Source organism: Pristiophorus japonicus, chromosome 14 (genome assembly GCF_044704955.1).
Source record: "Pristiophorus japonicus isolate sPriJap1 chromosome 14, sPriJap1.hap1, whole genome shotgun sequence".
Classification (NCBI taxonomy): Eukaryota; Metazoa; Chordata; class Chondrichthyes; family Pristiophoridae; genus Pristiophorus; species Pristiophorus japonicus.
In genome coordinates, this window is record NC_091990.1 from 36106725 (window position 1) to 36134648 (window position 27924).

The following is a 27924-nucleotide window of genomic DNA, read 5'->3' on the forward strand; positions in this document are numbered from 1 at the left end:
AATAGTATCTTATCGCTTATATTTCAGCAAAGATTCTATTTCTACTTTATAGTGTTTCCCACAACAATTTGGCAGAATGCAATTTCTTAAGCGAAATAAGGAGAATTATGCTGGTAACTGGTATGTTATGCAGGAGGTTAGTGCTCGAAGGGTCGAAGCTGGCACTGGTTTGGCTGTGAATCTCTGAGGATGATCAGAACTGATGTGCTGTTGGAATGGTGTATTTGTCACTGTCAGGAAACTCTCAGTTCTGTTCTGCTCATCTGGGTTCATGTAGTAACATTAATCACTGCTGAATACTCACATATATCCAAGTTGGAAAGCGTAACCACTCACGATAGCCCTCACTCTTAGCTCCTGCAGAAGAGACCTCTCCTTTTTGGAAAGTTCCCTTTTATACCACATGTGTGGCCTGTGGGTAGTTGTCATGGTTAACTTCCCACTTGGGATACTTGTCACTATTACTACTTTGAACAATTTTTGAATGACTGTACAATGAATGCACTTCAGACTGGTACAATTCAAATTCCCACCTGCGATTGAAAATTCCTGTTCATAGCTAGGTCAATGGGGCTGGGAAGGGTGGTTGCAGGTTTCTTAAAACAGGTAAACCTTGTCACGGGGAGGAAGAGTAAGTGAAGGTTACCTATTAGAAGGCACTTACAATTCTGCCAGAGCTCTGGAAGTAGTTGTTACATGAGATATGAGGAGTTTAAAGAGGGGGAGAAAAATAACTATAAAATGAGAGCAAAGTTCTGTATTTTCATTAAAAGTATTTTTTTTAGTAATTTTGTTCCCAAACAACACTGACTAAACCAGAATTTTGCAATCCCAGCAAAATCTGTGAGGAATGTCCAAACTAGCTCACATCACAGTGTGCTGAGATTATCATGCCCAATTTATAACAACAACAACTTGCATTTATATAGCGCCTTTAATTTAATAAAATGTCATAAGGTGCTTCACATAAATATTATCATGCAAAATCTGACACCAAGCCACATAAGGAGATATTAGGACAGAAACTCATCTTGGGGTCAAATATGGCACCAAAGTTGCGAACAGTCTGGTTCAGCCTCACACAGTGGTCAGGGAGAGGGGTGGAGTCGGTGGCGAGGGAAGAGAGTTTGTGACGGGGACCGAAGACAATGGCTTCAGTCTTTCCAATATTTAATCTATTTAGTTTAATGGGGCAAGTGCAATATATGGTTAATAGCTCATATTTAAAGGCCTGTGTCATTTAAATGCAAATGGGGTAGAAATGCATGCTGCGCCGGCAATGCATGACTAATCACGTAGGTGCAATTATCAGATGAAATTGGTCTGGGGCCCTCATTACCATCAAATAGGTGGGCTGCCAGCGCTAGTCCCGCTGTTGATTGGTAGCTCATCTAATCGAGGGCTTGAATATCAGGCATCCTGATTATAGTTAAAGGCAGCCTACACCTCTTAAAGGGGAGGTGTACTTTGGCAACAAAGGGCAGGCAACAAGAAGGCAATTCAGGAGATGGCAGGCCAAGGCAATTCAATGCCCCCCCCACCCCCGTTTCTCAGATGCAGCGCTGGAGGTCTTGTGGAGGATATTGGCAGGAGGTAGGGTTGCCAACCCGCCTGGATTTTCACGGAGTCTCTCAGAATGGGAAACAGATTTCCTGGGTGCTGCCTCTGGCTGCTAGGGAAATCTTCATGCTTTAAATTTCCCGCGGCAGCAGGAGTTAGTAATTTCAGGGGGGAGAGAGAGAGTGAGAGACTGGGGAATAGGGGATAGGATGAGGAGTAGACTAGGGAATGGACGTTGGGGAGAGAGGGAGACTGAGGAATAGGGGATGGGGAGAAAATGAGAATGGGGATTGGGGAGAGAGGGAGTCTGGGGAATGGGTGTCAGGGAGTCTAGTGATTGGGGGTTGGGGAGAGTCTAGGGAATGGGGATCGGGAGCAAGGGAGACTGGGGAATAGGGGTCAGGGAGAGAAGGAGACTGTGACTCCTTGCCTATTAGGAGCTGGCAGCTAGGCTCAGTGGTATAGTACAGTATCATAGAATCATAGAAATTTACAGCACAGGAGGAGGCCATTCAGCCCATTGTGTCCGTACCAGCCGATAAAGCTATCCAGCCTAATCCCACTTTCCAGCTCTTGGTCCGTAGCCTTGTAGGTCACGGCACTTCGAGTGCATATCTAAGTACTTTTTAAATGTGGTGAGGGTTTCTGCCTCTACCACCCTTTGAGGCAGTGAGTTCCAGATCCCCACCATCTTCTGAGTGAAAAAATCTCTCCTCAAATCCCCTTTAAACCTCCAACCAATTACTTTAAATCTATAACCCCTGGTTATTGACTTCTCTGCTAAGGGGAATAGGTCCTTCCTATCCACTCTATCCAGGCCCCTCATAATTTTATATACCTCAATTAGGGCTCCCCTCCGTCTCCTCTGTTCAAAGAAAACAACCCCAACCTATCCAATCTTTCCTCATAGCTAAAATTCTCCAGTCCCGGCAACATCCTCGTAAATCTCCTCTGTACCCTCTCCAGTGCAATCATATATTTCCTGTAATATGGTGACTAGAACGGCACGCAGTACTCTAGCCTAACTAGTGTTTTATACAGTTCAATCATGACCTCCCTGTTCTTATATTTTATGCCTCGGCTAATAAAGGCAAATATCCCATATGCCTTCTTAACCACCTTATCTACCTGTCCTGCTACCTTCAGGGATCTGTGGAATGCACTCCAAGGTCCCTCTGTTCCTCTACACTTCTCAGTGCCCTACCATTTATTGCATATTTCCTTGCCTTGTTAGCCCTCCTCAAATGCATTACCTCACACTTCTCTGGATTTAATTCCATTTGCTACTATTCTGCCCACCTGACCACTCCATTGATATCTTCCTGCAGTCCGCAGCTTTCTTCTTCATTATCAACCACATGGCCAATTTTTGTATCATCTGCAAACTTCTTAATCATACCCCCTACATTCAAGTCTAAATCATTGATATGTACCACAAAAAGCAAGGGACCCAGTACTGAGCACTGCAGAACCCCACTGGAAACAGCTTCCAGTCACAAAAACACCCTTCAACCATTACCTTTGCTTCCTGCCTCTGAGCCAATTTTGGATCCAACTTGCCACTTTGCCTTGGATTTCATGAGCTTTTACTTTCATGACCAGTCTGCCATATGGGACCTGATCAAATGCTTTCTAAAATCCATATACACAACATCAAACGCCCTACCCTCATCGACCCTCCTTGTTACCAACACAAAAAATTCAATCAAGTAAGTCAGACATGACCTTCGCTTAACAAATCCATGCTGACTGTCCTTGATTAATCCGTGCCTTTATAAATGAAGATTTATCCTGTCTCTCAGAATTTTCTCCAATAATTTTTCCACCACCAAGGTTAGGCTGACTGGCTTGTAATTACTCGGTCTATCCCTTTCTCCCTTTTTAAACAAAGGTACAACGTTAGCAGTCCTCCAGCCCTCCGCCACCACACTTGTAGCCAGAGAGGATTGCAAAATGATGGTCAGAGCCTCTGCTATTTCCTCTCTTGCTTCTCTTAACAGCCTGGGATATTTTTCATCTGGGCCTGGAGATTTATCCACTTTCAAAGATGCAAACCCCTTAATACTTCCTCTCTCACTCTGTTTATTTCATCTAATATTTCACACTCCTCCTTCCTGATTGCAATTTCTGCCTCGCCCCTCTCTTTCGTGAAACAGACGCAAAGTATTCATTAAGAACCATACCCATGTCTTCCGCCTCCACACACAGTTTACCTTTATTGTATTGAAGCACTGACCACATTTGATCAGCTCCACTGGCAGGCCACATTGTTCGCAAGCGCTGTACTCGGAACTCCTTCACAGCAAACAAGCCAAAGATGGGAAGAGGAAACATTACAAGGACACCCTCAAAGCCTCCCTGATAAAGTGCAACATCCCTGCTGACACCTGGGAGTCCCTGGCCAAAGACCGCCCTAAGTGGAGGAAGTGCATCCGAGAGGGCGCTGAGCAGCTCGAATCTCATTGCCGAGACCATGCAGAAATCAAGCGCAGGCAGCGGAAAGAGCGTGCGGCAAACCTGTCCCACCCTTTTCCCTCAAAGACTATCTGTCCCACCTGTGACAGGGACTGTGGTTCTCGTATTGGACTGTTCAGCCACCTAGAGTGGAAGCAAGTCTTCCTCGATTCAAAGGGGGACTGCCTATGATGATGATGACTCTTTCTTTAGTTATTCTCTTGCTCTTAATGTATTTATAAAACATCTTTGGGTTTTTCTTGCCAATATTTTGTATGCCCTCTCTTTGCTTTCCTAATTTCCTTTTTAATTTCACCCCTACACTTTCTATACTCCTGTAGGGTTTCTGCAGTATTGAGCCCTCGGTATCTGTCATATGCTTCCCTTTTTTTCTTTATCTTGCCCTGTATGCCCCTTGAGTATTCCCCTTCAGTATATAAATGGAATTTACTATGTCCTTTTAGTAACTGCAGGAAATATTCTGTGACAGTTTATCTGATGCCCTCCTTCCACATGGAACATTGTAACATGTTCCCCTTGAAGCCAAGGACTCTTACACTTACATGATGCATCGGTGGGCAACTGACTAACGTGATGTATGTCATTGGTGGGGGACTGGGAGAATCTGATGGCACGACAGCTTAATGCATGTCCATGGGAAGAGCCATCCCTGTGGTACAAGTTGTCTGCATGTCGACCTCCAAGAGATGATATAACTATGTGGTGGCCACCTTTGGAAAACGGAGGCGCTGAAGACAGATGTCGGCTAACCAGCCACGGAAGGAGTGTCCGGGCCATAAAAGTGGGGTCCTGGGGTGAAGTACAGGCAACTTGCTTTGCTCATTTTCTTTAAATCTAGGAGTGCCATTAGAATACCTAAAGGAATTTCTTTGGTTGCTGGAAGTGAACTGGCAGCGGTAGCAAGATAGTTGTAAGAAATAGATTTGGAAATAATAATCCTGCAATGGAGAAATCAGATGTAAATACAGTAGCAATAGAAATGCAGATAAAGCAAAATGCTAAGCAAAACCCTAACTTGCCAACCAAAGAATGAAACAATGACACTTGTAAGAAGCATACTCCCATAGCCAAGACCATCCACAAAGTGGTGTACTTAGTTCAAGTGGGTTTGCAATGCAGCCACAAAGGAGAAAGCCACAGGATCCAGCAAAGTTCCTATTTAAAAAAAAATAGAGTCTTAATTAACTTGCACAGCCCATCAATGTGAGCACCAAAATGCTAGGATTTTTTTCTGCCTCTACGAATCAGGAGCTTGATTCTGCAACTTGCATTTTCTAGGAAAGTTGGCGAAGGCCAGGATGTTGCACTCATTTAAGAGCAGCTAGATCTATATTATGGAAAGAAAGTCGGGTTGGAATTCTGGAAGGGTGACATCTGATGGACTGAAGGGCATTCTTAATCAGAACGTAATCTTGTGAACAAAATATAGGATTTAAAAAAAAATTCTACATTCGTGATTAACATATAAAACATATGTTCAATATTAATGAGATAATATCACAGAAAACATAATTTAATTCTGTACTGTGGGCATCTGTGTGATTTTGGTTGATGAAATAGTTAAGTCTGGTTCATGTGTTCTGCTTCTGCACTGAAGCAGAGCATTTACCACATGTAAAAAAAAATCCAGGCACAGGCACAGGCACCTTCCACCCTTCAGCATGTAGTTTGGGACTTGGAACATTAGGTCCTTCATTGAAACACCTGTGAACTCATCCCTTTTTGGCGTGGAAGCAAGTCATCCTCATTTCAAGGGACTGCCTATGAAGCAGAACATTAGCTATTATCAACATTTGTCAATGTCGGCAAGTACTTGCTGTCTGCACTTCTGAAACAAGTAAATCATAGATAAGTAGCTCTGAGCTGAAAATAGCAGCTATTTGGAAAGGTTCAGTCCATTCAGCACAGGAGAAGGCGGCCGTGGAGGATGTGAAGACAGAGTCAGCAAGGATTTATGAAGGGGAAGTCATGTTTGACAAATTTGCTGGAGTTCTTTGAGGATGTAATGAACAGGGTGGATAAAGGGGAACCAGTGGATGTGATGTATTTAGACTTCCAGAAGGCATTTGACAAGGTGCCACATAAAAGGTTACTGCACAAGATAAAAGTTCACGGGGTTGGGGGTAATATATTAGCATGGATAGAGGATTGGCTAACTAACAGAGATCAGAGAGTCGGGATAAATGGTTCATTCTCTGGTTGGCAACCAATAACTAGTGGGGTGCTGCAGGGATCAGTGCTGGGACCTCAACTATTTACAATCTATATTAACGACTTGGAAGAAGGGACTGAGTGTAACCTAGCAAAGTTTGCTGACAATACAAAGATGGGAGGAAAAGCAATGTGTGAGGAGGACACAAAAAATCTGCAAAAGGACATCGACAGGCTAAGTGAGTGGGCAAAAATTTGGCAGATGGAGTATAATGTTGGAAAGTGTGAGGTTATGCACTTTGGCAGAAAAAATCAAAGAGCAAGTTATTATTTAAATGGAGAAAGATTGCAAAGTGCTGCAGTACAGCGGGACCTGGGGGTACTTGTGCATGAAACACAAAAGGATAGTATGCAGGTACAGCAAGTGATCAGGAAGGCCAATGGTATCTTGGCCTTTATTGCAAAGGGGATGGAGTATAACAGCAGGGAAGTCTTGCTACAGCTATATGAGATATTGATGAGGGTACACCTGGAACACTGGGTGCAGTTTTGGTTTCGATATTTACGAAAGGATATACTTGTTTTGGAGGCAGTTCAGAGAAGGTTCACTAGGTTGATTCCGGGGATGTGTTGACCTATGAGGAAAGGTTGAGTAGATAGGGCCTCTACTCATTGGAATTCAGAAGAATGAGAGGTGATCTTATCGAAACGTATAAGATTATGAGGGGGCTTGACAAGGTGGATGCAGAGAGGATGTTTCCACTGATGGGGGAGACTAGAACTAGAGGGCACGATCTTCGAATAAGGGGCCGTCTATTTAAAACAGAGATGAGGAGAAATTTCTTCTCTCAGAGGGTTGTAAATTTGTGGAATTCGCCACCTCAGAGAGCTGTGGAAGCTGGGACATTGAATAAATTTAAGAGAGAAATAGACAATTTCTTAAACGATAAGGGGATAAGGGGTTATGGGGAGCGGGCAGGGAAGTGGAGCTAAGTCCAAGATCAGATCAGCCATGATCTTATTGAATGGCGGAGCAGGCTCGAGGGGCCGGATGGCCTACTCCTGTTCCTATTTCTTATGTTCTTATGTATATATACCTATAGGTTGAACTAAATACATCATCATACATGACAACTCACTCCTTCATTTAAAGCAGCAGAAACAGTTTCTGTTTTTCATGGATATGTTGGTCAGGCCCTGAGAGTCTCAAATTATTTAGGCCCCGAGAGAAAACTGTAACTGTCAGTTGGGGCACTGTGGTACTACTGCAGTATTCTATTTTGGCCACTTGATGCTCCTCTTAACCTGTGTAGGCAAGCTAGCGGCGTCTAGTGGCCAAAGAGGGCCACTGCAGTATTTTGGTACACATAGGTTGTAAAAAATAATTTGACATCAGTCATTAACCATCGGATCATAAATGTTCTTTTCTTTTAATGATTGTTTTAACAAACAGAAACATACTAGACAAATGAGGCTGGAACTTCATTCAGAGAGCAAAAAATAAGCTGATTGTGGAGAGTCAGCATGGTTTTGTGAAAAGTCGATCATGTTTAACTAATCTAATAGTTTTTTTGACAGAGTCACTGAGGTAATGAATAGAGGAGCATCAACGGATGTCGCATACATGGACTTTCACAAGGCATTTGATAAGGTTCAGCAGAAGACTTTAATGGCTAAAATTAAGGTAGAATTGGAGACAAATTAACCAATAAGTTGGAGGCAGAGAAATGGAATAAAAGAGACATTCGTGAATTGGCAGGCAGTGGCAAAAAGGGCCCCAGTGCTGAGTGCTGAGGTCCCAACAATTTGCTCTACGTATAAATGATGGTAAGCTAGGTGGTTATAGTGAAATTGTAAAAGGATATATATAGGCACGGAATTTGTAGTCGGGATGATGGTGAATTGGCAGCTTTCGCCATCATTCCACCTTTGAAACTGTCCGCAACTTCGGGATTTAGCGTATTTGTAGAAATCCTGAAGTTTCAGTCCGTCATTGACAGCTTCCAAACAGACTGCGTTGTGCCCCCAGTTTAGCAAACCCAAAATGGCTTAATTTTTCAAAAAGCTTATAGTTTTTGCATTAACCCTTTACATTCTTATGGTCTGCTGTAGATCACTTCTCGGGTTCAGTGGCGTCATTTACTTCCATAGCAGTCTGATCATCTAACCTCAGATGACTCAAATCTATTTGCATGATATAATAGCTTGCAGGTGTAACAATAATACTCCCTGTGATCTGAAGCTAATATTTGTGTATTTCTATATGTAGTGCTTCTATCACTCCGAAGGCAGATTGAGCAAACATATGGTGAGCTAAGGTCAGATAAAAATCAATAAACTGCTGTATTTCACAATAAGGCGAACCTACAAAATGCCAGATTGGAATGGCTCACTTAACTGATACAGTACTTCTTGTAATGTTATAAAATAATGAAAATGACACACTTTCCTGCATCAATGGGTTGCGATACTTGATTTAAACAAGATGTCTTCTAACTCTTCCTCCAGCATTTCTCACATCAGTCTCAGGAAAGCCCTTGCAGTTTTCTCTTTAAAAACCTGACTGCCTGTGCAACATCCTGTTTCAAAAAGCCTCTCTGTCTGCCTGTGTGCTAGTCTCTATCTTGTAAGATCTTTAGAGCCGAAATTGCCACTTTTTATAGCCTCATTAGCGCCTCCAGGAGGGGGAGGCGCGCTATTGCTTCCCGGGAAATAGCCCGGGAGTTTGCGGAGGCGCTATCAAGGCAGTGGCGTGCCCCCGTGGTTAGCGCCTCGAGCCACTGCGCAACTGATGATGATGTCATTGCCGTGCACGGCCCCGCGCTGACCCCTTAACACCCCGTGGGGAAAATTGCCCAGCGGGCCACGAGGCTGGCGCTAGCGGATGTCACTGCCAGCTGGCCGATATCCGCTCTCGGGGCGGTGTTTAAAGGGGAGGGCGCCAGCGCACCAGGCCACCATCTTTTTTTTTGTCGGAGGACTCTCAGGTCGGCTCAACGATGGTGGCCCTAGTGTTGTCCGGGCCGCCATTGTGCAACCCGGCATTCCGTCTTGGTTGCCGCACAGCAGTCCCAGTTGCACACTTCCCTGGTGGCCTTGCAGAGTGCCCAGCGGCCTTCCCCTTTAATTGAAGGGAAGGGGCGTTGAAGTGTGAGCACGATATGGAGCATCAGCGTAGCACTTCTCTCACTGCCCCAGTAGCAGCCCGGTTACTGCCCCAAAGGAAATGGAGCACGGGAGATTGCACTCCGCCTCCTTTGAGGGGCAATTCCGTGGCGGGGGAAAAAGTTCCACGCCAGGCGCTAAAAGTCCCGGTCCCAGAAGGTTACCGCCCCAGTCAGGGCGCAGGGCAATTTCGCCCCCTTTGGGTTTCAGTATCTTGGTAAGTATGTGCCATGCTTAACTTCTCAACGAAGAACTGCCTAATGTTTAATGTCCAGTTTTAGGTCTAGAAGGAACAGTGCTTAAGTGACCCACTGGATCCTCTCACATTAACTAGTTTGTGTTGACTTTGAATTGATTTCGCCAACCCTTGATTAGGATACCCACAAGCTACTGAGTGAATGAAGTAACCTTTTCTGGCTGAATTAAGGAAGAAGTCAGACAACAAGTCATGCACCAAAAACTATTTATTGGTTACAAAACCACAACTTAAACTTAAACACTGAGTATATGACCAATTAATAGATATAAATAGATGTAGTCCGCTGGAGTCATCTAGCAGTGTGAATAGCAACGAGTAATGGACAGTTACTTAACAAAATAAGTAGCAGAGGTTGTAAAGGTAAGTCAGTAGTTTCATCATCGTTCATCGTCAATGGAACCAATTACTATTAAATTATAGCTGAGACCAGTGCCTGAAACTTTTGCAAATTGATGAGATTACTTCAAGAGTAATTCCTTAGATAGTTGACAACCTTGGAAAATCAGTCTACTGGTTAGATTAACATCTTGATGCTGATAGGTAACAATGTTGCAGAACTTATATGACTACATTTCAGTCATTTTGCAGGGCACTGCCCCACAAAACTTGAAGGCATCCCCTTCTGGCAATGTACAGGGTACTTTTCTCTGTTCACAGCCAAAAAAGGGATAAAATACTTCCTAATACAGTGGGTATGAGATGTTTTTTAATTGCTGAGACAGGTTAAATAATTGATTATTTACAGTCTATGGAGAAACATCAAAGCTAACTCATTAGCATCTTAACTAAACATTGTTCAAGCCTTTTTCTTTACTTTGTCTGAATTTGCTACGCTTTTCCTCCAAAAATCCTTCTGTAGAAAATGGTCAAAAAAATTCCAGAAACATGACAGGGCCTTAAATTATTAAAAGCTATCTCACAGGTGCAAAAAGCAATGAAAATGATTAACAGGATGCTGGCTTTCATCACAAGAGGTACAGAATACAAAAGCTAGGAAGTTATACAGAGTTCTGATCAGAGTTATGCTCTACTGGACAACCTCTCATCTTCCACCCTCCATAAACTTCCCTGCGCTTGCTGACCGACGCAGCAATGCCTCCAATTTAAAATTTGCATCCTTTGTTCAATCCCTCCATGGCCTCGAGCCTCACAGTCTCTGTAATCTCCTCCAGCCTTACAACCTTTTGAGAACTCTGTGTTGCTCCACTTTGGCCTCTTGTGCATCCCCGATTCCCTTCGCTCCACCTAAGTCCTAAGTTCTGGAATTCCCTCCCTAAACCATTCCGCCTCACCTGCTTTAAGATGCTCCTTGAAACCTGCTTCTTTGACTAAGCTTTTCATTACCTGTCCTAATATCTCCTTATGTAGCTCAGTGTGACATTTTGTCTGATAATGCTCTTACTACGTTAAAGGCACTATATAAATAAAAGTTGTTGTTATTGTTGACTTCATTTGGGTAATTTCAGAACCCTACTCTCGGCAGAATATAAAATCCAAAAATGATTCACTAGAATGGTACTTGGGGTGGAGGGACTGATGAGATGTGTAATCTTGGGTTATATTTGCAATGAATGACATAGCTATGGAATTGAATAAAGACTTTGAGGAAACTATTTCTGAAAAACAATCAACCTTAGAAAAAAAAACAACTTAATGTCAGACAACATAACAGCAACATATCAATAACTATTGCAAAGGACCTGGAGCTGTTGTGCAGTCTACTCCTCCTACGTTGTATACTCCTGTTAAATATGTTGGGCAGCAGTTTCCATTAGGTTGCCTGGTTGTTTCAGCATAGTTCACCCGAAATCGGCCAAATCATTACAAAAGATTGAGGAACTTCATGCGTAAGTTACTTCAAGCGCAAATCGAGTTTCCGCAATCTTTTGCACTAGTTTAAAGAACATCGTGCTAGAAGCTGGCCCCAGCCACAAAACTGGCCAGGATCCCAAATCAAATTAATCACTATTGCGAGTTTCCACTAATTGCGCCCATTTCCGGGCCTTCGAGCAGGCTCTTAAAATTAATCTGTGTTTTTTTAGGCACAGGGGCATTTAGGGCCTCAGCTGCTGAAGGCACTGCCGCCAATTGGTGGAGCAATGGAAATTGGGGGATGGACAAGAGACTAGAATTGGAAGAATACAGAGATCTCAGAAGTTTGTAGGGCTGGAGGAGGTCACCGAGATAGGGAGGGATTTGAAAACAAGGATTCGAATTTTAAAACTGAGGTGTTATTATCTTTTCAGCTCTTTTCAGTCGTTAAAACTGACACAAACAATGGGAAGGCAGTGGGTATATGTTTAAATGTACCATGCCTACAGCCGTGTAGTTTTAATGTAGGCTTTCACTATAGATGGTGGGATGGACATGCCTCCATAGTGCACTGTTGCTTTTTCTTATTGGAGAAAGAGAGAAGTGCCAGGCATTACTCGCACAGTCCATCATGTGAGTTTATAAAAGGAGACAGGATGGGGGAAGACTGTGATCTCACATGTCAGAATCTACTATCTCTGCTCAGATATGAATAAGAACTCCTTTCCCCAAAAGCCGTTTTTGTATTGGTAGTGTTATAAATCATCTCCCAGGAGTCCGGCATCAAGAACTGATTCTTGGGGCTGGAACTTCACCAATCTTACGCCTGTTTTTTTTGGCGATATTTTGCCGTTTTTGGCGAAAAACGGTGATCTGATAGTTTGCCGAAGTCTTGCACCGGCGGTTTTGAAATACTGCTGAAAAGCGGACCGCCAGCGTGCAAGACTGGAAATATCGCTATCACCCGTAGTTTGGACTTTTGGCACACTCGTATTCTGGGTGAAAGAAAAAGCCAGAGAAAAACCTGCGTTGCAGACCCAAGAACAGAGGTACGTATGAAGACCTGCAAAAAAGGTAAGTTAAAGTTTTTAGTTTTTAATTATTTTTCAGTGATTCAATAGTTAAGTGTCTTGTGAATGTTTTGTGATTTTTGCTAATTTTTTTTTTGTGTTTTCGCCCCCCCCTCCCAAGGCCTCACAGTGGTAATCGGCCTCGGACTAAAGTTGGTGAGGATCGCGGTTTCTGCCGCAAATCCTCGTGCAACACCAATTTTTACCGCTGGGTGCATTTTGTGCCGAAAATGGCGGTGTGATTAGCGATTTTTTTGGCGAAAAATGCCGGAAAAATACTGCTATGATCAAAAACTAAATTTCTAGCCCTTGGAATTTATAATGTTCACTATGACTGTGGCAGACTTGTAGATCCTGCTAAACGCACATTTTGGCAGGTGCACCATATTGATTTGGGTGACTCTTGCTTTGATTTCCACTTTGTGTCTCCCCTTGGCAACATGGTTAAAATTGTGAACTCGTGGTATGGTATGGTGTGGAGAATGACAGGTATTACTACACCTGTCATGCAGCCACTAAAGGGAAATATCGGGTGGATTTTTTTCCTGATTTTAACCATTTTTCCACAGAAAACATACTGTACCTGTATTAGACATGCTTTGGTTACAATAAATAGAAGTTGATGAGGCAACAAAGTTCATTAAAAAATTAGAGCAAATCTGATTTTTAACGTGTGAAAGTAGTAAAACTGGAAATACAAAGTCACAGGAAATGAGGTAGTAGTAATATCAGTTATTGAGAACTTTACTTTTCCATTATTTCAGTGGCTGGTGCTGTCAGACCAGACAGGTCTGTGAAATACTGTCTCACAAGATGCACATTACCCCTATTTATTTATTTATTATACGATTACCCCTTTCACATTCATTTCTTTGTTGCCTCTTGGTTTCATGGAAGCTCAGAAAAGTCTGGGACTTCGAATATTCCATGCCTTCCTTCATAAAAGCCAAGTAGAGACACGCATTGCGAGACAAGGCATGGAACTCTGCTTGATCATTTTTCCTTGTTATAAGATGAACTGTTCCATTATCATGAGGCACCTCACCTGAAAGGCTCAGCCTTGAGCTGTGGAATTTTCTTAATGGGCAAAGTCAGTGTGTGGACACCACCAAAGCCTGCTATTCAAACTTGAGTTTACAGCACAAGAGGTGCAGCTCTTTACCTTTGATGCTACTGGGCCACTTAGTTTGATGGCTGGTGATCCTACACTGTATTAGGAACTGTCCCACATGGTTGCCATACTTTTAATCTGTCATCTGCTCCATAATAAATCACATGCATCGTGATCCAGGACCAGGAAGCTACCAAAAGTGATGCGTACAAGCTGGGAACAGTTAATATTAGCTGAGTATCCATCTGTCCCCAACACTAGTGGAACAGCTTCGAGTGTTAGGAAAGACCCAAACTAACAGTCTTCAAAAGGTTCATAAAATGACAATGAAATGACAGATATCTCTTGCCAGATAAGAGATTTTACAAGATTTTATAATACTAGATAATCTGCGTGAGTCCAATCTGCTGAAAGTAACTCCTTCTATTTCCCCCCGCTCTCTTTCCCCCCCCCCTCCCCCCCCTTGCCCTTTTTGAAACCAAAGCTAAAAATGATACACTTGTAGTTTATTTTTCATTCCCGATTTAGCTGTTTCTGGTCTCAGCTAATTATGGAGAAGTAGAGGGAACTTTGGAGGGTAAATTATGCCACATCATTTAGTTGTTGAATGTGCGCAGTGATGTTCATGGTGAGGATTTTCTGAATATCATTTTAGCAAAAGCTACTATATTTTCATTTCTTGCTGCAAGTCACCAAAAGGTCAATTTGATTCCATAAAATCCGATCTATTTGGGGACAGGAGTCTGAGATCACAAAGTACTCATGATTCTATAAATGTGCAATGGAAAATATCTAAATAAAACACAATAAGAAACAGGGAGTCCATCAGCAAGAAAGGTCTCCTAACTCTTGAGTGACAAAGCTTCCAGTGGAATAAAGTCAGTATCTCAGTGGTCCATCCTGTTTATGATATAAGCAAAAATGAAAATGCATAAACGAGGATTAAATTTATTATAAAGTGACTTTAAGTTATGTTTTTTCAATCAGTAGTGCTGTGTCAATCAAAGTAATACACAGAAATTGTTGTTGTAGCAAGTGAATGTTCACAATGGGGAGCAGTAGGGTGTGCTGTCTCGCCCACCAGTGGGTTAGTCACCAGTAGGATATATCAATGTCTCATTTCTCCGCATTGTCTATCTGTTTATACATGGGCAAAAAAAAATCATCATCATCTAGTATTCTATTATCACAAATATTATTTTTTTTAAATTCTTGTCTACAGTGTTGTTGAAGTGGGAATGCTTCGGTATGCTTGGGTCCATTACTTTGAGCCATGAAAAATATATCTCATGGCTTCAAAGATGACACTCCGTAGTATAGAACTAAATCAAGTTGAGATATATTAAATACTGTGTAACATGTGGGGACCTGCAGTATTTTGGTCGTGGGGTCGTTTTTCTGATGTTATTCTTCCAGCTGCCGAATGTTTTGGATATGTGACCAAACCCACTTACACCACACATGGAGACTTTTCATTGACAGCCACATGACTTTGCCACCATATTCCGGTACTTTTTTAGTATCACATTGTATTTCTCATCAAAGTAGAGTACTGAAGTGGCACTCAGTTTGGTTGGTGCACAGCATGGTTTGGGAACTGCCTCTGGCTTCAACAGATGAGCCTGTCAAGAGAATAAAATATTTAAAATCTGTTTTTTCTAGTTTTTTTTCTTCCAATGCACAGTGCCCAATTTTCTTCCCTCCTCCAGTTAGTTTTCAACATCAAAACTATCCTTCAGCTTCAGAATAGTAGGATTTTCATCACTGCTGCTCTTTGGTCAGTACATCAGGAAACTGCCTTATTCAGTGTCCCAGAAAGTTTCCCATTAATTCTACCGTATCCTGCTCGCAAGTGCCAACATTTAATGCATAGAAAAAAATCTCAGATATAGGAATGCCTGGATTCCATCGACATAAAGCCACAATATCAGGGTGGGGATCAGAGGAGTTTGGAGTGGACCTTGTTCCACAGAGTATCTGTCCCTTTTAATGGTAGTTTCTGAAATCGTACAGGGGCACGGATGCTTCTCGTGTCTCCCAGGTTCACCCAATGCTCACTTCAGATTAGGAGGCAGGACAGCAGGATGCTGTCACCTGCCAGAAAACCTCCCCGTTCCACCTCCTCTTCCTTCAATGGAAAGTATGCCTGAATGATGCAGGCACACGCTGCTTGCCAGGATGGCAGAGGTGGGGCCCACACTGCCAATTTTTGAATTGCAATTGATTGCAGAAGGATTGTCATGTCAATTACCTTAAAATAATCCCTGGGGTTTGGGACAGGGTCACCGCTAAGGCAGACTGGCAGGCAGAAGTCACTTACAGGCTTCTCATCTGTTAGCTTGGTTCAGTTGGTAGTGGATTCAAACCCCATTCCAAGATTTGAGCAAGTAATCTAGGCTGACTCAGTGCAGTACTGAGAGAGTAATGCATGATCAGAGGTGCTGTCCGTTGGATTAAATGCCCTGGCTGTTATTCATTTTATTGCTATTTTGGGATCTTTCTGTGCGCAAAATGCCTGCAGTCGACATACTGCTGCACGAAATAATTCACTGTATGTGAAGAACTTTGAGGAATTTCTGAAGAGACACAATGGGGGGAATTTTAACCTAAAAAGACAGCTGGGTTTGGAGTGTGGAGGTAGTTAAAAAATCAGATTCCTGACCTGAACCCGCCTCTAACACACCAACTTCCGGTTTAAACGGAGGAGGGGCACGGCCGGCAGCCAATCTGCTCCCAGGAGATGGGATGTCAATTTAAATATTATAATGAGGCTGGAAGCCTCTTTTTTAACCTCCATTTTGTTTTTAACTGCAGCTGGACGGGTGTCACACACTTCGTAAAACCCAGCAGTTACAGCAAGGCAGGGACTGCTGCATCCGGGAGGCAAGTGCCCTACACCTACCGCCTGGATCCAGGGTCCCTGCCCTAACCCAGAGATATCCCCCAAGAGGCCTCCAATTGCCTACCCGGCCCCAGCCCCATTGGTGAACTTGGGGCCAGTCCGATCCTCTGGTGGCAGGCCCCGATCTTCCTTCCCACCCTCCCCCCACCACCATCAGGCTGGGCACCATCTTCTGGTGGCTGACTCTGATGTGATCCGTGGAAGGCACGGCTGATGGTGGGGGAGCTTAGGGGCCGGGGGGGGGGCATTTCTGCTCCTCCCAGCCCACAAGCATTGTTACCTGAGGCTGCCTCGTTGCAGCCACCGGGAATCCTGAGCCCTAGGACTCCCGGCCGCCTGCAGTAAAACCTGCAAAGTATAGGCTTCAGGCGCCATTATAATATGTAAATTGTCAACCTGCTTCCTGGCAGCGGGTTGGCAGCCCAGTCCCCGGCTCACATTTTTTTCAACTTTCACTTCCCCCCCCCCCCCCCCCACCCCAACATCCAACCCACCCGCTCTTACCTCTGAAAATTCCAGCCGGTGTATTTCTTTACTATGATAGCAAAGTACAATAAGCATATTGTTTCATACTTGGTGCATGTTTCACTTATGAGTGAATACCACAAACTGACACATAGATCAACATGCATGGGAAAGCAGTGTAGTTTGCAGGAATGGGCTGATCCTGGTCAAGGAGACCCGCACACTTACCAGTGTCTGAACAATCGCGTGGTTGGTTGCATTCATGTGGGAGTCGAGTGGAAATGAACATTCTCCGTCACAGTAAAATGCTGCATAGCCCTCTGGCGCGATTATCCAGTCCTACATTGGTAGACAGAAATAATTCATTCAAACAGGCCCCACCACAATTTTCCAGTTCCTCACATGTGGCTAGTTTGTCTTCAAATGAGTAACATTTTTTACAAAATCTTCATTCATTCCTGAATACCTATCCAATTAAAAATTAGCCACTTGGAAATGATAGTGACATTTTTGTGCAACTACTTAAACCTTTACAGCATAAGTATAATTGATGTTGTGGTGAGGGAGCTATCCCTGATATCCTTCCCAACTCTTTAGGCTCAATTTTCGCCACCATTGGGCGCCATTTTTTTGTCGTCCGCTGATTTTTTTGGCGCAACCCTGAATTTGCAACTTTCCTCAAAGTTTGTATGCCGGTGGCCACTTTCAGCAGCGGATTTTTTGTGCGGCAAATTTGCCGCAGGTCTGCGTGAAAACTGATTTCTGCGCCATTTTTTTGGCCCTTTTTGGCCATTTAGGCGATTTTCAGCAAAACCGATTTTTCTTAAGGTGGCCTTAAGCACCGAGCAGAAAAACCCTATGTTAACTTAAGAAAATCGGTGCTGAGTATATTTCTGAGTTTTTGGAGCGAGGGATGAGGACAATTTAAAACACACATTCATGCTGACTTTTGCAGAGGGAATTCGGAAAATAACTTGGAAAGTTAATTTTTCCCACAGAATGTTAGAAATTTTATTTTTTCCACATAAAGGGCTCAATTTTGCCCAAGGCCATTTTTTGGCGTATTGCCAGAGTTATGCCTGTTTTTCTAAGCCAGAAATACTCCAGAAATATTTGTCCCAAGTTTCCCTGCTGTACTATTCAAATTTGGCATCGTGCAGCCTGTTCAGTCACCTTGTGGGGGGGGTGGGGGCGGGTGGAGCTTGCTGCCTGTGCCAAAAAAACGATGCCGTACCTTCTGCTTATGCGCGAAAACATTTTTAACGTTTTTGATGTGATTCCAATGCATGCACAGTACAGCTCCCGGTCTGCAATCAGCCATTTTTAAAGAGCCAGTTGTGTGTGAGAGAACATTGAGTGCTGTGTGAGAACATTGGAAAAATCGGAGGTGCAATACAAGATGCAACGCGGTGCAAGGAGCAAGAATTTCTTACAGGATGAAGTGGAGGCACTATATTACTGTGATTGAGGCCAGATGGCAGGAGCTGGACACCAGCAGAGGTCACATAAAAGTTCCACCCAAAAAAATGAAGAAACACTGGAACCAACTTGCAGAAGATTACTGTGCAATGGTGACCACCCGAGATCTGGAGGCCAGTGCAAAAAGAAGTGGCAGGACCTTGCTCAAGTAGTTAGTGTAAGTAATATTTTCATTTATTCAATGCAATTGCAATTGTAATGTAAATGTGACCAGCTGTATATGTCCCAACCACCAGAAAGACACCCTCTCTAAAAAGTTGTATTTTCATCTTTGCAGAGGAAGGTGGCATATAACAAAAGAGAAATAAATCAAACAGGAGGAGGCCTGGCAAATCTGCACCCACTAACACCCTTGGAAGAGAGGGTCACTGCTTTGAAGGGTCCTGCCTAGAGACAAACAACCATCACTGCACAAGCTGGGCCTACACTTGAGGGAGAGGGTAAGTCCTGCAAATTCCATCGTGTGGCTTTGCTAAATATTAAGGGCCCAAGTTTCCACATGATTTGCGCCTGATTTTTAGGAGCAACTGGTGGAGAACGGACTATCTTAGAAATCGCAATTCTCCACATTTTTTTTCTGCAGTTCTAGTCAGGTAGAACAGTTCTACTTTGGAACAGAATTTTTTCTTCAAAAGGGGGCGTGTCCGGCCACTGACGCCTGATTTCAAAGTTTCCACAGTGAAAACGTACTCCAAACTAAAGTAGAATGGAGCAAGTGAAGATTTTTGTAGAACTGAAAAAACCTGTACTACACATTAAAAAATCAGGCGCAGGTTACAAATTAGGCGTCCAGAATGAGGTTGGGGGGGGGGGGGGAAGGGAAGTCATTAAATTCTACAATAAATCCTTATTTATACTTCTACAAATATTATACAAATAAATCCAACCTGAATAAACATTTATAAGCAAAGAAAAGATTAAATAAACCATCTTCCTACCTGTGTGAAAGTGCTTCAGCCATCGTTCGTTCCCGCGGGGGGGTGGGGAAGGAAACCGCCGTTTGTTGCCGTGGAGGGGAGGGAGGGGAAGGAGACAGCGGTTTGTTGCCGTGGAGGGGAGGGAGGGGAAGGAGACAGCGGTTTGTTGCCGTGGAGGGGAGGGAGGGGAAGGAGACAGCGGTTTGTTGCCGTGGAGGGGAGGGAGGGGAAGGAGACAGCGGTTTGTTGCCGTGGAGGGGAGGGAGGGGAAGGAGACAGCGGTTTGTTGCCGTGGAGGGGAGGGAGGGGAAGGAGACAGCAGTTTGTTGCCGTGGAGGGGAGGGAGGGGAAGGAGACAGCGGTTTGTTGCCGTGGAGGGGAGGGAGGGGAAGGAGACAGCGGTTTGTTGTCGTGGAGGGGAGGGAGGGGGAGGAAACCGCCGTTTGTTGTCGTGGAGGGGAGGGAGGGGAAGGAGACAGTGAGAAGGGTAGCCTCAGTGCTGATGTGCTGATGGCAATGTGCTTTTATTAAAAAATGTTCAAAAATTAAACAGCTACAAAGAACTACAAAAATGGCCGAGTGCCAATGTTTCCTTCACACTGCGCGTGCGCGAACGCTCCAACGCGCACGCGCAGCGTTGCCGGCAGGAAAAAAACTAATTTAAATAGTACCCGCCCCCTCCCACTTACAAAATCGGCGCGAGTGTAGGCTCCGCCCCCTGGGCGCCGCGCCAGGCAGACAAGGAGCTGCAAAGCGCTCGAGAATAGCGTGTTTTTTTTCTGGCGCCGTTTTAGGCGCGAAAAACGGGCGCCCAGCTCGGAGATGAGCCTGAAGAGGAGAACATTTTCCAATCCCACCTTCCAGACCAAGAGAATGGGGGTGAGGGGGAGGGGAGGGGATGGATGAAGCCCCCAGTGTTGTACTCACTTTTGAGGAGATGCAGGTGCCGCCCTTTGAGGTGCCAGCTCCTTCCCTGACTAGTGGTTTGAGTGTTGGTGGGACATTTCATGATTTCCCACCGTCCAAGGCTGGCAATTCCAGTGGGGTGCAGCGAGGCACACCCAGGGCCCCACCGTCCGAAGCTGCAGGTCCCAGTGGTGGGATGCAGCGAGGCACACCCAGGGCCCCACCTTCCGATGCTGCAGGTCCCAGTGGTGGGATGCAGCGAGCCACACCCAAGGTGAGGAGGGGAAGGAGAGCTCGACAGCACTCTCCTGAGATGCAGGATCTAACAGATGTGGTTCACATAATGGCAATGAGTGCGGAGAGCATTGACCTTACGCGATCACTCCTGGACACCATCATTGGGGTGGGTGATGAGGTATCAGGACTGTCGGGAGAAGTAACAGCACTCTCACGAGAAATGGGAATGAGGTCCAGGACCAAAAGTGAGGGAATATCTCAGTCAGCTGAAACCATGTCAGTGAATATGAGGGAGGGAATGTCACAGGTAGCTGATGCGCTGTCAGTGACCATGAGGGAGGGGATGTCACAGGTAGTTCAGACACTCCCAGTGAACATGAAGAAGGGAATGTTGCAGGTAGTTTAGACACTTTTGCTCAACATGAGGGAGGGAATGTTGGAGGTCGTTGAGACACTGTCAGGGCGCATGAGGGATGGCATGTTGGAGTTAGCTGCTGCAATAAGGAAACATGCCCAGACCCTGCGCCCACTGACAGAATCAACTGGCACTCCCACTCCAATCCCCACATCAGCCTCTAAAGAGCCCCAAGCCGGGCCTTCCATATTGCCACCTGCCCCCCTCCCTCCACAGGTGCGCACTACCCGAGATGTTAGAAAGAATAAGCTTGGTACCAACCCCAGAAACACTGTGCCACCACCTGCGGGTAGGGGTGATGGAGTCTCCAAGACCAAGCGTGGCGGGCAGTCTTAACATAAGGTGGAGGAGTGATGGGTGCAGCCTTTCTTTGCTGCTGTTGCTGCTGTTATTTTTGTTACTGTTGTAACTGTTCTCAAATTAAAAGTTTTTTGTAAGTTATGTAAATTTACAAGTTTAAAAGTTCGTCTTGAAGTTTTTATGTGATCTTAGAATTTGTAGGTGATCTTAATTGAAATCTTTAATGTTTGGTACAAGAATAATTTTATTAAAGTTAAATTAAGTACAAACAACTATTTGTTACATTTTTGAATAAAATATATTTTAAATTAAAACTGAATCTTTTACATTATTTGTTCCATTATTAACACAACTTTTGAAGTAAACAAGAATCATTTCTATCATTTGTTCTGTTAACACAACACAACATTACGGAACAGGTCCAAACAGTAAAACATGGTCCATGTGGAATAGTTGCCGCTGAGTCTTTTGGCAGCAAAGCGTTTACGGATAAGCTGCTGGTGCAAGATTCCAGCAATTGTTAAAGGGGTATGATGGCCCGCCCTCCTCTGCCGTCGTGCTCCAGGTTCAGTTAGTTGCATGGCTTCCTCATCTTCCAATGTAACCCCACTTTTTAAAAAAGGAGGGAGAGAGAAAACAGGGAATTATAGACCGGTCAGCCTGACCTCAGTAGTGGGTAAAATGATGGAATCAATTATTAAGGATGTCATAGCAGTGCATCTGGAAAATGGTGACATGATAGGTCCAAGTCAGCATGGATTTGTGAAAGGGAAATCATGCTTGACAAATCTTCTGGAATTTTTTGAGGATGTTTCCAGTAAAGTGGACAAAGGAGAACCAGTTGATGTGGTATATTTGGACTTTCAGAAGGCTTTCGACAAGGTCCCACACAAGAGATTAATGTGCAAAGTTAAAGCACATGGGATTGGGGGTAGTGTGCTGACGTGGATTGAGAACTGGTTGTCAGACAGGAAGCAAAGAGTAGGAGTAAACGGGTACTTTTCAGAATGGCAGGCAGTGACTAGTGGAGTGCCGCAAGGTTCTGTGCTGGGGCCCCAGCTGTTTACATTGTACATTAATGATTTAGACGAGGGGATTAAATGCAGTATCTCCAAATTTGCGGATGATACTAAGTTGGGTGGCAGTGTGAGCTGCGAGGAGGATGCTATTAGGCTGCAGAGTGACTTGGATAGGTTAGGTGAGTGGGCAAATGCATGGCAGATGAAGTATAATGTGGATAAATGTGAGGTTATCCACTTTGGTGGTAAAAACAGAGAGACAGACTATTATCTGAATGGTGACAGATTAGGAAAAGGGAAGGTGCAACGAGACCTGGGTGTCATGGTACATCAGTCATTGAAGGTTGGCATGCAGGTACAGCAGGCGGTTAAGAAAGCAAATGGCATGTTGGCCTTCATAGCGAGGGGATTTGAATACAGGGGCAGGGAGGTGTTGCTACAGTTGTACAGGGCCTTGGTGAGGCCACACCTGGAGTATTGTGTACAGTTTTGGTCTCCTAACTTGAGGAAGGACATTCTTGCTATTGAGGGAGTGCAGCGAAGGTTCACCAGACTGATTCCCGGGATGGCGGGACTGACCTATCAAGAAAGATTGGATCAATTGGGCTTGTATTCACTGGAGTTCAGAAGAATGAGAGGGGACCTCATAGAAACGTTTAAAATTCTGACGGGTTTAGACAGGTTAGATGCAGAAAGAATGTTCCCAATGTTGGGGAAGTCCAGAACCAGGGGTCACAGTCTGAGGATAAGGGGTAAGCCATTTAGGACCGAGATGAGGAGAAACTTCTTCACCCAGAGAGTGGTGAACCTGTGGAATTCTCTACCACAGAAAGTAGTTGAGGCCAATTCACTAAATATATTCAAAAGGGAGTTAGATGAAGTCCTTACTACTCGGGGGATCAAGGGTTATGGCGAGAAAGCAGGAAGGGGGTACTGAAGTTTCATGTTCAGCCATGAACTCATTGAATGGCGGTGCAGGCTAGAAGGGCTGAATGGCCTGCTCCTGCACCTATTTTCTATGTTTCTATGTCTATGTTTCCTCCTCCTGCTCGTCATCTGCATCTTCCTCAGCATTATCATCAGCCACTCTCACCGCAGGTGGGTCTTCTACTACCAGCTGCTGCTGCCTCATGATGGCTGTTATGCAGCATGCAACACACAACAGTGAACTGACCAACAATCTCAGGGGAGTATAGCAAATAGCCTCCAGAATGGTCCAGGCATCGGAAATGCTGTTTCAAGATGCCAATGGTCCTCTCTATGATGCTGCGCGTCGCAATGTGCGACATGTTCTATTCCCGGTCAGCTTCCGTCCGGGTTTCACCTAGGGATGTCATGAGCCTGGTGACGAGGCCGTACCCTTTGTCTCCCAGTAGCCAGCTCTGTCCTTCTGGCTGCTGCTGAAACATGGCCGATATAACGCTCTCGTGTAAGATGAACACATCATGGGTGCTCCCAGGGTATCTTGCATCAACTGACATGATGCGATGCATGTCGTCACACACAAGCTGCACATTCATGGAATGGAAGCCTTTTCTGTTCCTGTACATCTTGGAATCCTCCAAAGGTGCTCGCAAGGCGACGTGGGTACAATCAATGCAGCCCTGTACCCTTGGGAAGCCAGCAATCCTGGAGAAGCCCACAGCCCTGTCATGCATTGCCTAGGAGGTCATGGGGAACTTCATGTAGTCAATCCTCCGGGTATATAGTGCAGCTGTCACCTGCCGAATGCAGATATGTGTTGCATGTTGAGAAACTTATTTGCGGAAACGTAGCCTTCTGACACAGTCTGCATCACTCGGGTGCAGGTACGAACGCCTGTCTCGATGTTTCCGCAAATAAGTTGTAACTGAGATCTGTGAATTGGTGAAAGCAGACCTGCAACCGAGAAGTGTCAGGAGGACTGCTTTGTCAGTTAAAGTGAAGGTTACAGCTGCACTTTCATTCTATACCTCCGGATCCTTCCAAGCTACAACTGGGGATGTGTGCGCCATTTCTCAACATGCAACACATATCTGCATTCGGCAGGTGACAGCTGTACTATATACCTGGAGGAATGACTACATGAAGTTCCCATGACCTCCCAGACAGTGTGTGACAGGGCTGTGGGCTTTTCCAGGATTACTGGGTAAGGCCTCCTGCCCAGCACCCTACGGGCTCTGAGGTTCCTCATGCGATGATGTTGAATCAATTGTCTCCTCCACAGCATCATGTTGCAGAAGGCTTGCACAAGGTATGGCATTGTCAGTATTGCCCCCATGCTTAAATTTGACCTTTGCAAGAAGCTCAAAATGGCACGAAAGAAGGCAAGACAGGTTCTTTGTTCTCTCTCCCCCCAAGGTCTGTATGGACCACACCCAGGTCTGAGCAAGCGTAGTGATCGGGAAGACCCCCCAACGCCCCCGGGCTCATTGCAGTCTTGTGACTTGTTCCAATCACGTTCAACAGCACCTTCTCATCTCTTTCCCCAACCCCTCCCGGGCTCATTGCAGCCTTGTGACTTGTTCCAATCACGTTCAACAGCACCTTCCACCCCCTCCCCCTCCCGCAAAGCCTCCGGGCTCATTTGCTGCTTTGTGCAGTCTTCCGATCGCCACCTCCTCCCCTGGACTTGTTTTGCAGCCGAGCCCCGAGCTCCTGAGTCTGGGCGCGGGGCCGATTCTGCCGACCCTCCAGCTCTGTTTGAAGATGTTTGGTGGTGGCGTGTGAGTTTAAAAAAAAAAGCTGAAAACTTCCATCAAATTTCCATCTACTCCATTGTAAGGTAAACAAAAAATAATCTTAAATGTTCTTGACTCCCCCTCCAAAACTTCGATGAAAAACAATGGCTTCTTTCTGTGCTGCTTTCTCTGAACCCACCAGAAGGTTTCTCGGGAGTGGTCACATACGCTGACCTAGGATAAAAAATTTGGGGGCAAACTTGAAAAAATGATAAAAACTGGCGCAGACAATAAGGTAACGTCCCCTGTGACGTAAAAAAAAAATGAATCTAAAAAAATCGTAACTAACTCAGTTATGCTGCCGCAGATTCCTTGGGGAAATTTTAATTTAAAAACTTACACCAAAAAAAGTGGCGCGCGCCAAAAAAACGGCCCAAATGACTGGGGAAAATCGAGCCCAATGTTTAGAACGTGAGAATGCTATGTGAGAAGGCAAATTGCGACTCCACCCCACCACAGAATCTTTGCTCTCGGGGCTCCAGGCACGGGTCGGAGGAGTGCCAGCCGGGGAGCACGATCGCTCCCTCGGCTGGACACAAGCACAGGAGCTCGGTGCTTCAATTCCACCCCCCCCCCCCCCCCCCGCCCCCGGGCTTCTTTCCAAGCTGAGCGCCGATCTCCCGTGTTTCTGTCCGGCCCAGGGAGCGATCCTGCCGGCCGGCACTCCGACTGATGCCTCGAGCCCGGTGAGCATCGGAGATGGCACTGCAGCTTTGTGCACAGTAGCAAACATACACCTTTCACCCATAGCCATCATTAAAGTGCCATAAATCACTGTGCATCGCATCTCCATAGAGGCAGAGCCTAGTGTTGCGCATGCGCAGACCAGGTTCACAAGCTCTTGATCCAGACCAGGAAATTTACCGTGGATGCGAGGGCACGCCCGCCACGTGGAAAAAGTGATCTTTTTTTCCCGGCGCATGCTCAGAGACTTTTTGGCGCACGCTTGAAGCTCCACCCTCAGACTTAACTTCGGGTACCGCAGCGGCAAAATGAAATTTTACTTTGGTGAAAGTTGCAACTATTTTTTTCGGTGCAAATGAATGTCAGTGTAGGTGCACACACATTGGCCAGTTGCTGCCAAGCATAAATCGGGATACACGTGATGGACTGGTGCCACTCACAAACAGAAATCGCTGAACTTTAATACTTAGTCCTAAAACAGAAAATATACCTGATTATCAGTGGCCTTTAGTTATGGCCATTGTGTTAAAAATTATTAATGTCGTCAAGAATTTACGATCAACAATATTTAATAAAAAGCAAATCACTAGAGCAAATAAAAATAGCACCTTGTAGAAGTGAAAGGTCTACAATAACCAATGCTCCCACTAATGTACACTCTAAATCCACCTATGCACACGTTCTGAGCATCGCAGAAAGAGTCAACTTACCTGCCAGCCAAGGTCTCGGAAGCTAACATACAGATCGTGTCTCTTGCATACGCGCCTCTGATCTCCAGAATTATGGGCTGATTGCACACATAATAAAAAAATAAATAAATCATATTGTGATCGCCAACCTACTTGTCTTTTAGTTTAAATTAGCAATGTGGAAATCAGTGCCAGACCTTGGTGAAGCTGCACAGCAGATTCTTTTGCTTGGGTGAAGATGGAGCACACACTGTGTCTCCCATAAGATATCTTACAATGCCTGATTATTTAAAGCTAGCATTTTAAGATTTTTATTTTTGTTTATAATTTAGACCTTTTCCAGGTTGCCTGCTCCATCCTTGCTCTCTCCCAGCATGCTATGACATCTTTAAAATGTGAACTACAGACTAGTTAGTCTGACATCAGAAAATACTAGAATCTACTATTAAGATCGTGGTGACAGGGCACTTAGAAAATAGGTGGGAATGTAAGTTGTGAGGAGGATGCAAAGAGACTTCAAGGAGATATAGACAGGCTAAGTGAGTGGGCAAGAACATGGCAAATGGAATATATATGTGGAGAAATGTGAAGTTCTCCACTTTGATAGGAAAAATAGAAAAACAGAGTATTTTTTAAACTGTGAGAGATTGGAAAATGTTGGTGTTCAGAGTAACCTGGGTGTCCTTGTACACGAATCACTGAAAGTTAACATGCAGGTACAGCAAGTAAATAAGAAAACAAATGGTATGTTGGTCTTTGTTACAAGAGGATTACTGCAATTATATAGGGCCCTGGTGAGACCGCATCTGGAATATTGTGTACAGTTTTGGTCTCCTTACCTAAGGAAGGATATACTTGCCAAAGAAGGAGTGCAACGAAGGTTCACCAGACTGATTTCCTGGGATGGGGGGGATTGTCCTACGTGGAGAGATTGAGTAGTCTAGGCCTATATTCTCTAGTGTTTAGAAGAATGAGAGGTGATCTCATTGAAACATACATAATTCTTACAGTGCTTGACAGGGTAGATGCAGGGAGGATGTTTCCCTGGCTTGGGAGTCTAGAACCAGGGGTTACAATCTCAGAATAAGGGGTCGGCCATTTAAGACTGAGGTGAGGAGAAATTTCTTCATTCAGAGGATTGTGAATGTCTGGAATTCTCTACCCCAGAGGGCTGTGGATGCTCAGTCGTTGAGTATATTCAAGACAGAGATCAATAGATTTTTGAATAATAAGGAAATCAAGGGATATGGGGATAGTGTAGGAAAGTGGAGTTGAGGTAGAAGATCAGCCATGATCTCATTGAATGGTGGAGCAGGCTCGAGGGGCCAAATATCCTACACCTGCTACTATTTCTTATGTTCTTTAACCACTCCACAGTGCCTATCCACTTACCAGCAATTCTAATCAAACCGTAGCCCCTTGAGGACTGTGACACCAGCATCAAAAATAAAACACATTACAACTATTAACATTTATTCTAAATCAGCTTTGATTCAAGTTAGTAGACAAGTAGCATGTGTCTTTCATGACACAAAAGGGAACTAAGGGCAAGAAATTCAATTTTTGGTCATAGCGGTATTTTTCTACC

General features: G+C 44.6%; 1 protein-coding gene across 2 annotated transcripts in view; it reads right to left on the minus strand.

The window, feature by feature from the left end:
* Positions 1-14356: 14356 nt before the first annotated feature.
* The window catches only part of LOC139279356 (bone morphogenetic protein 7-like), a 95965-nt gene continuing 82397 nt past the window's right edge, over positions 14357-27924 (minus strand). The window contains exons 6-9 of one of the 2 annotated variants that reach the window (XM_070898479.1): positions 26745-26768; positions 26358-26419; positions 17199-17309; positions 14357-15225 (exon numbers count right to left, since the gene is read on the minus strand). In XM_070898479.1, coding sequence (XP_070754580.1) covers positions 15076-15225; positions 17199-17309; positions 26358-26419; positions 26745-26768 — 347 coding nt within the window. In that variant the 3' untranslated portion in view covers positions 14357-15075. Of the gene's footprint in view, positions 15226-17198; positions 17310-26357; positions 26435-26744; positions 26769-27924 lie in introns of both variants that reach the window. The other variant, XM_070898478.1, reaches the window with a different exon arrangement.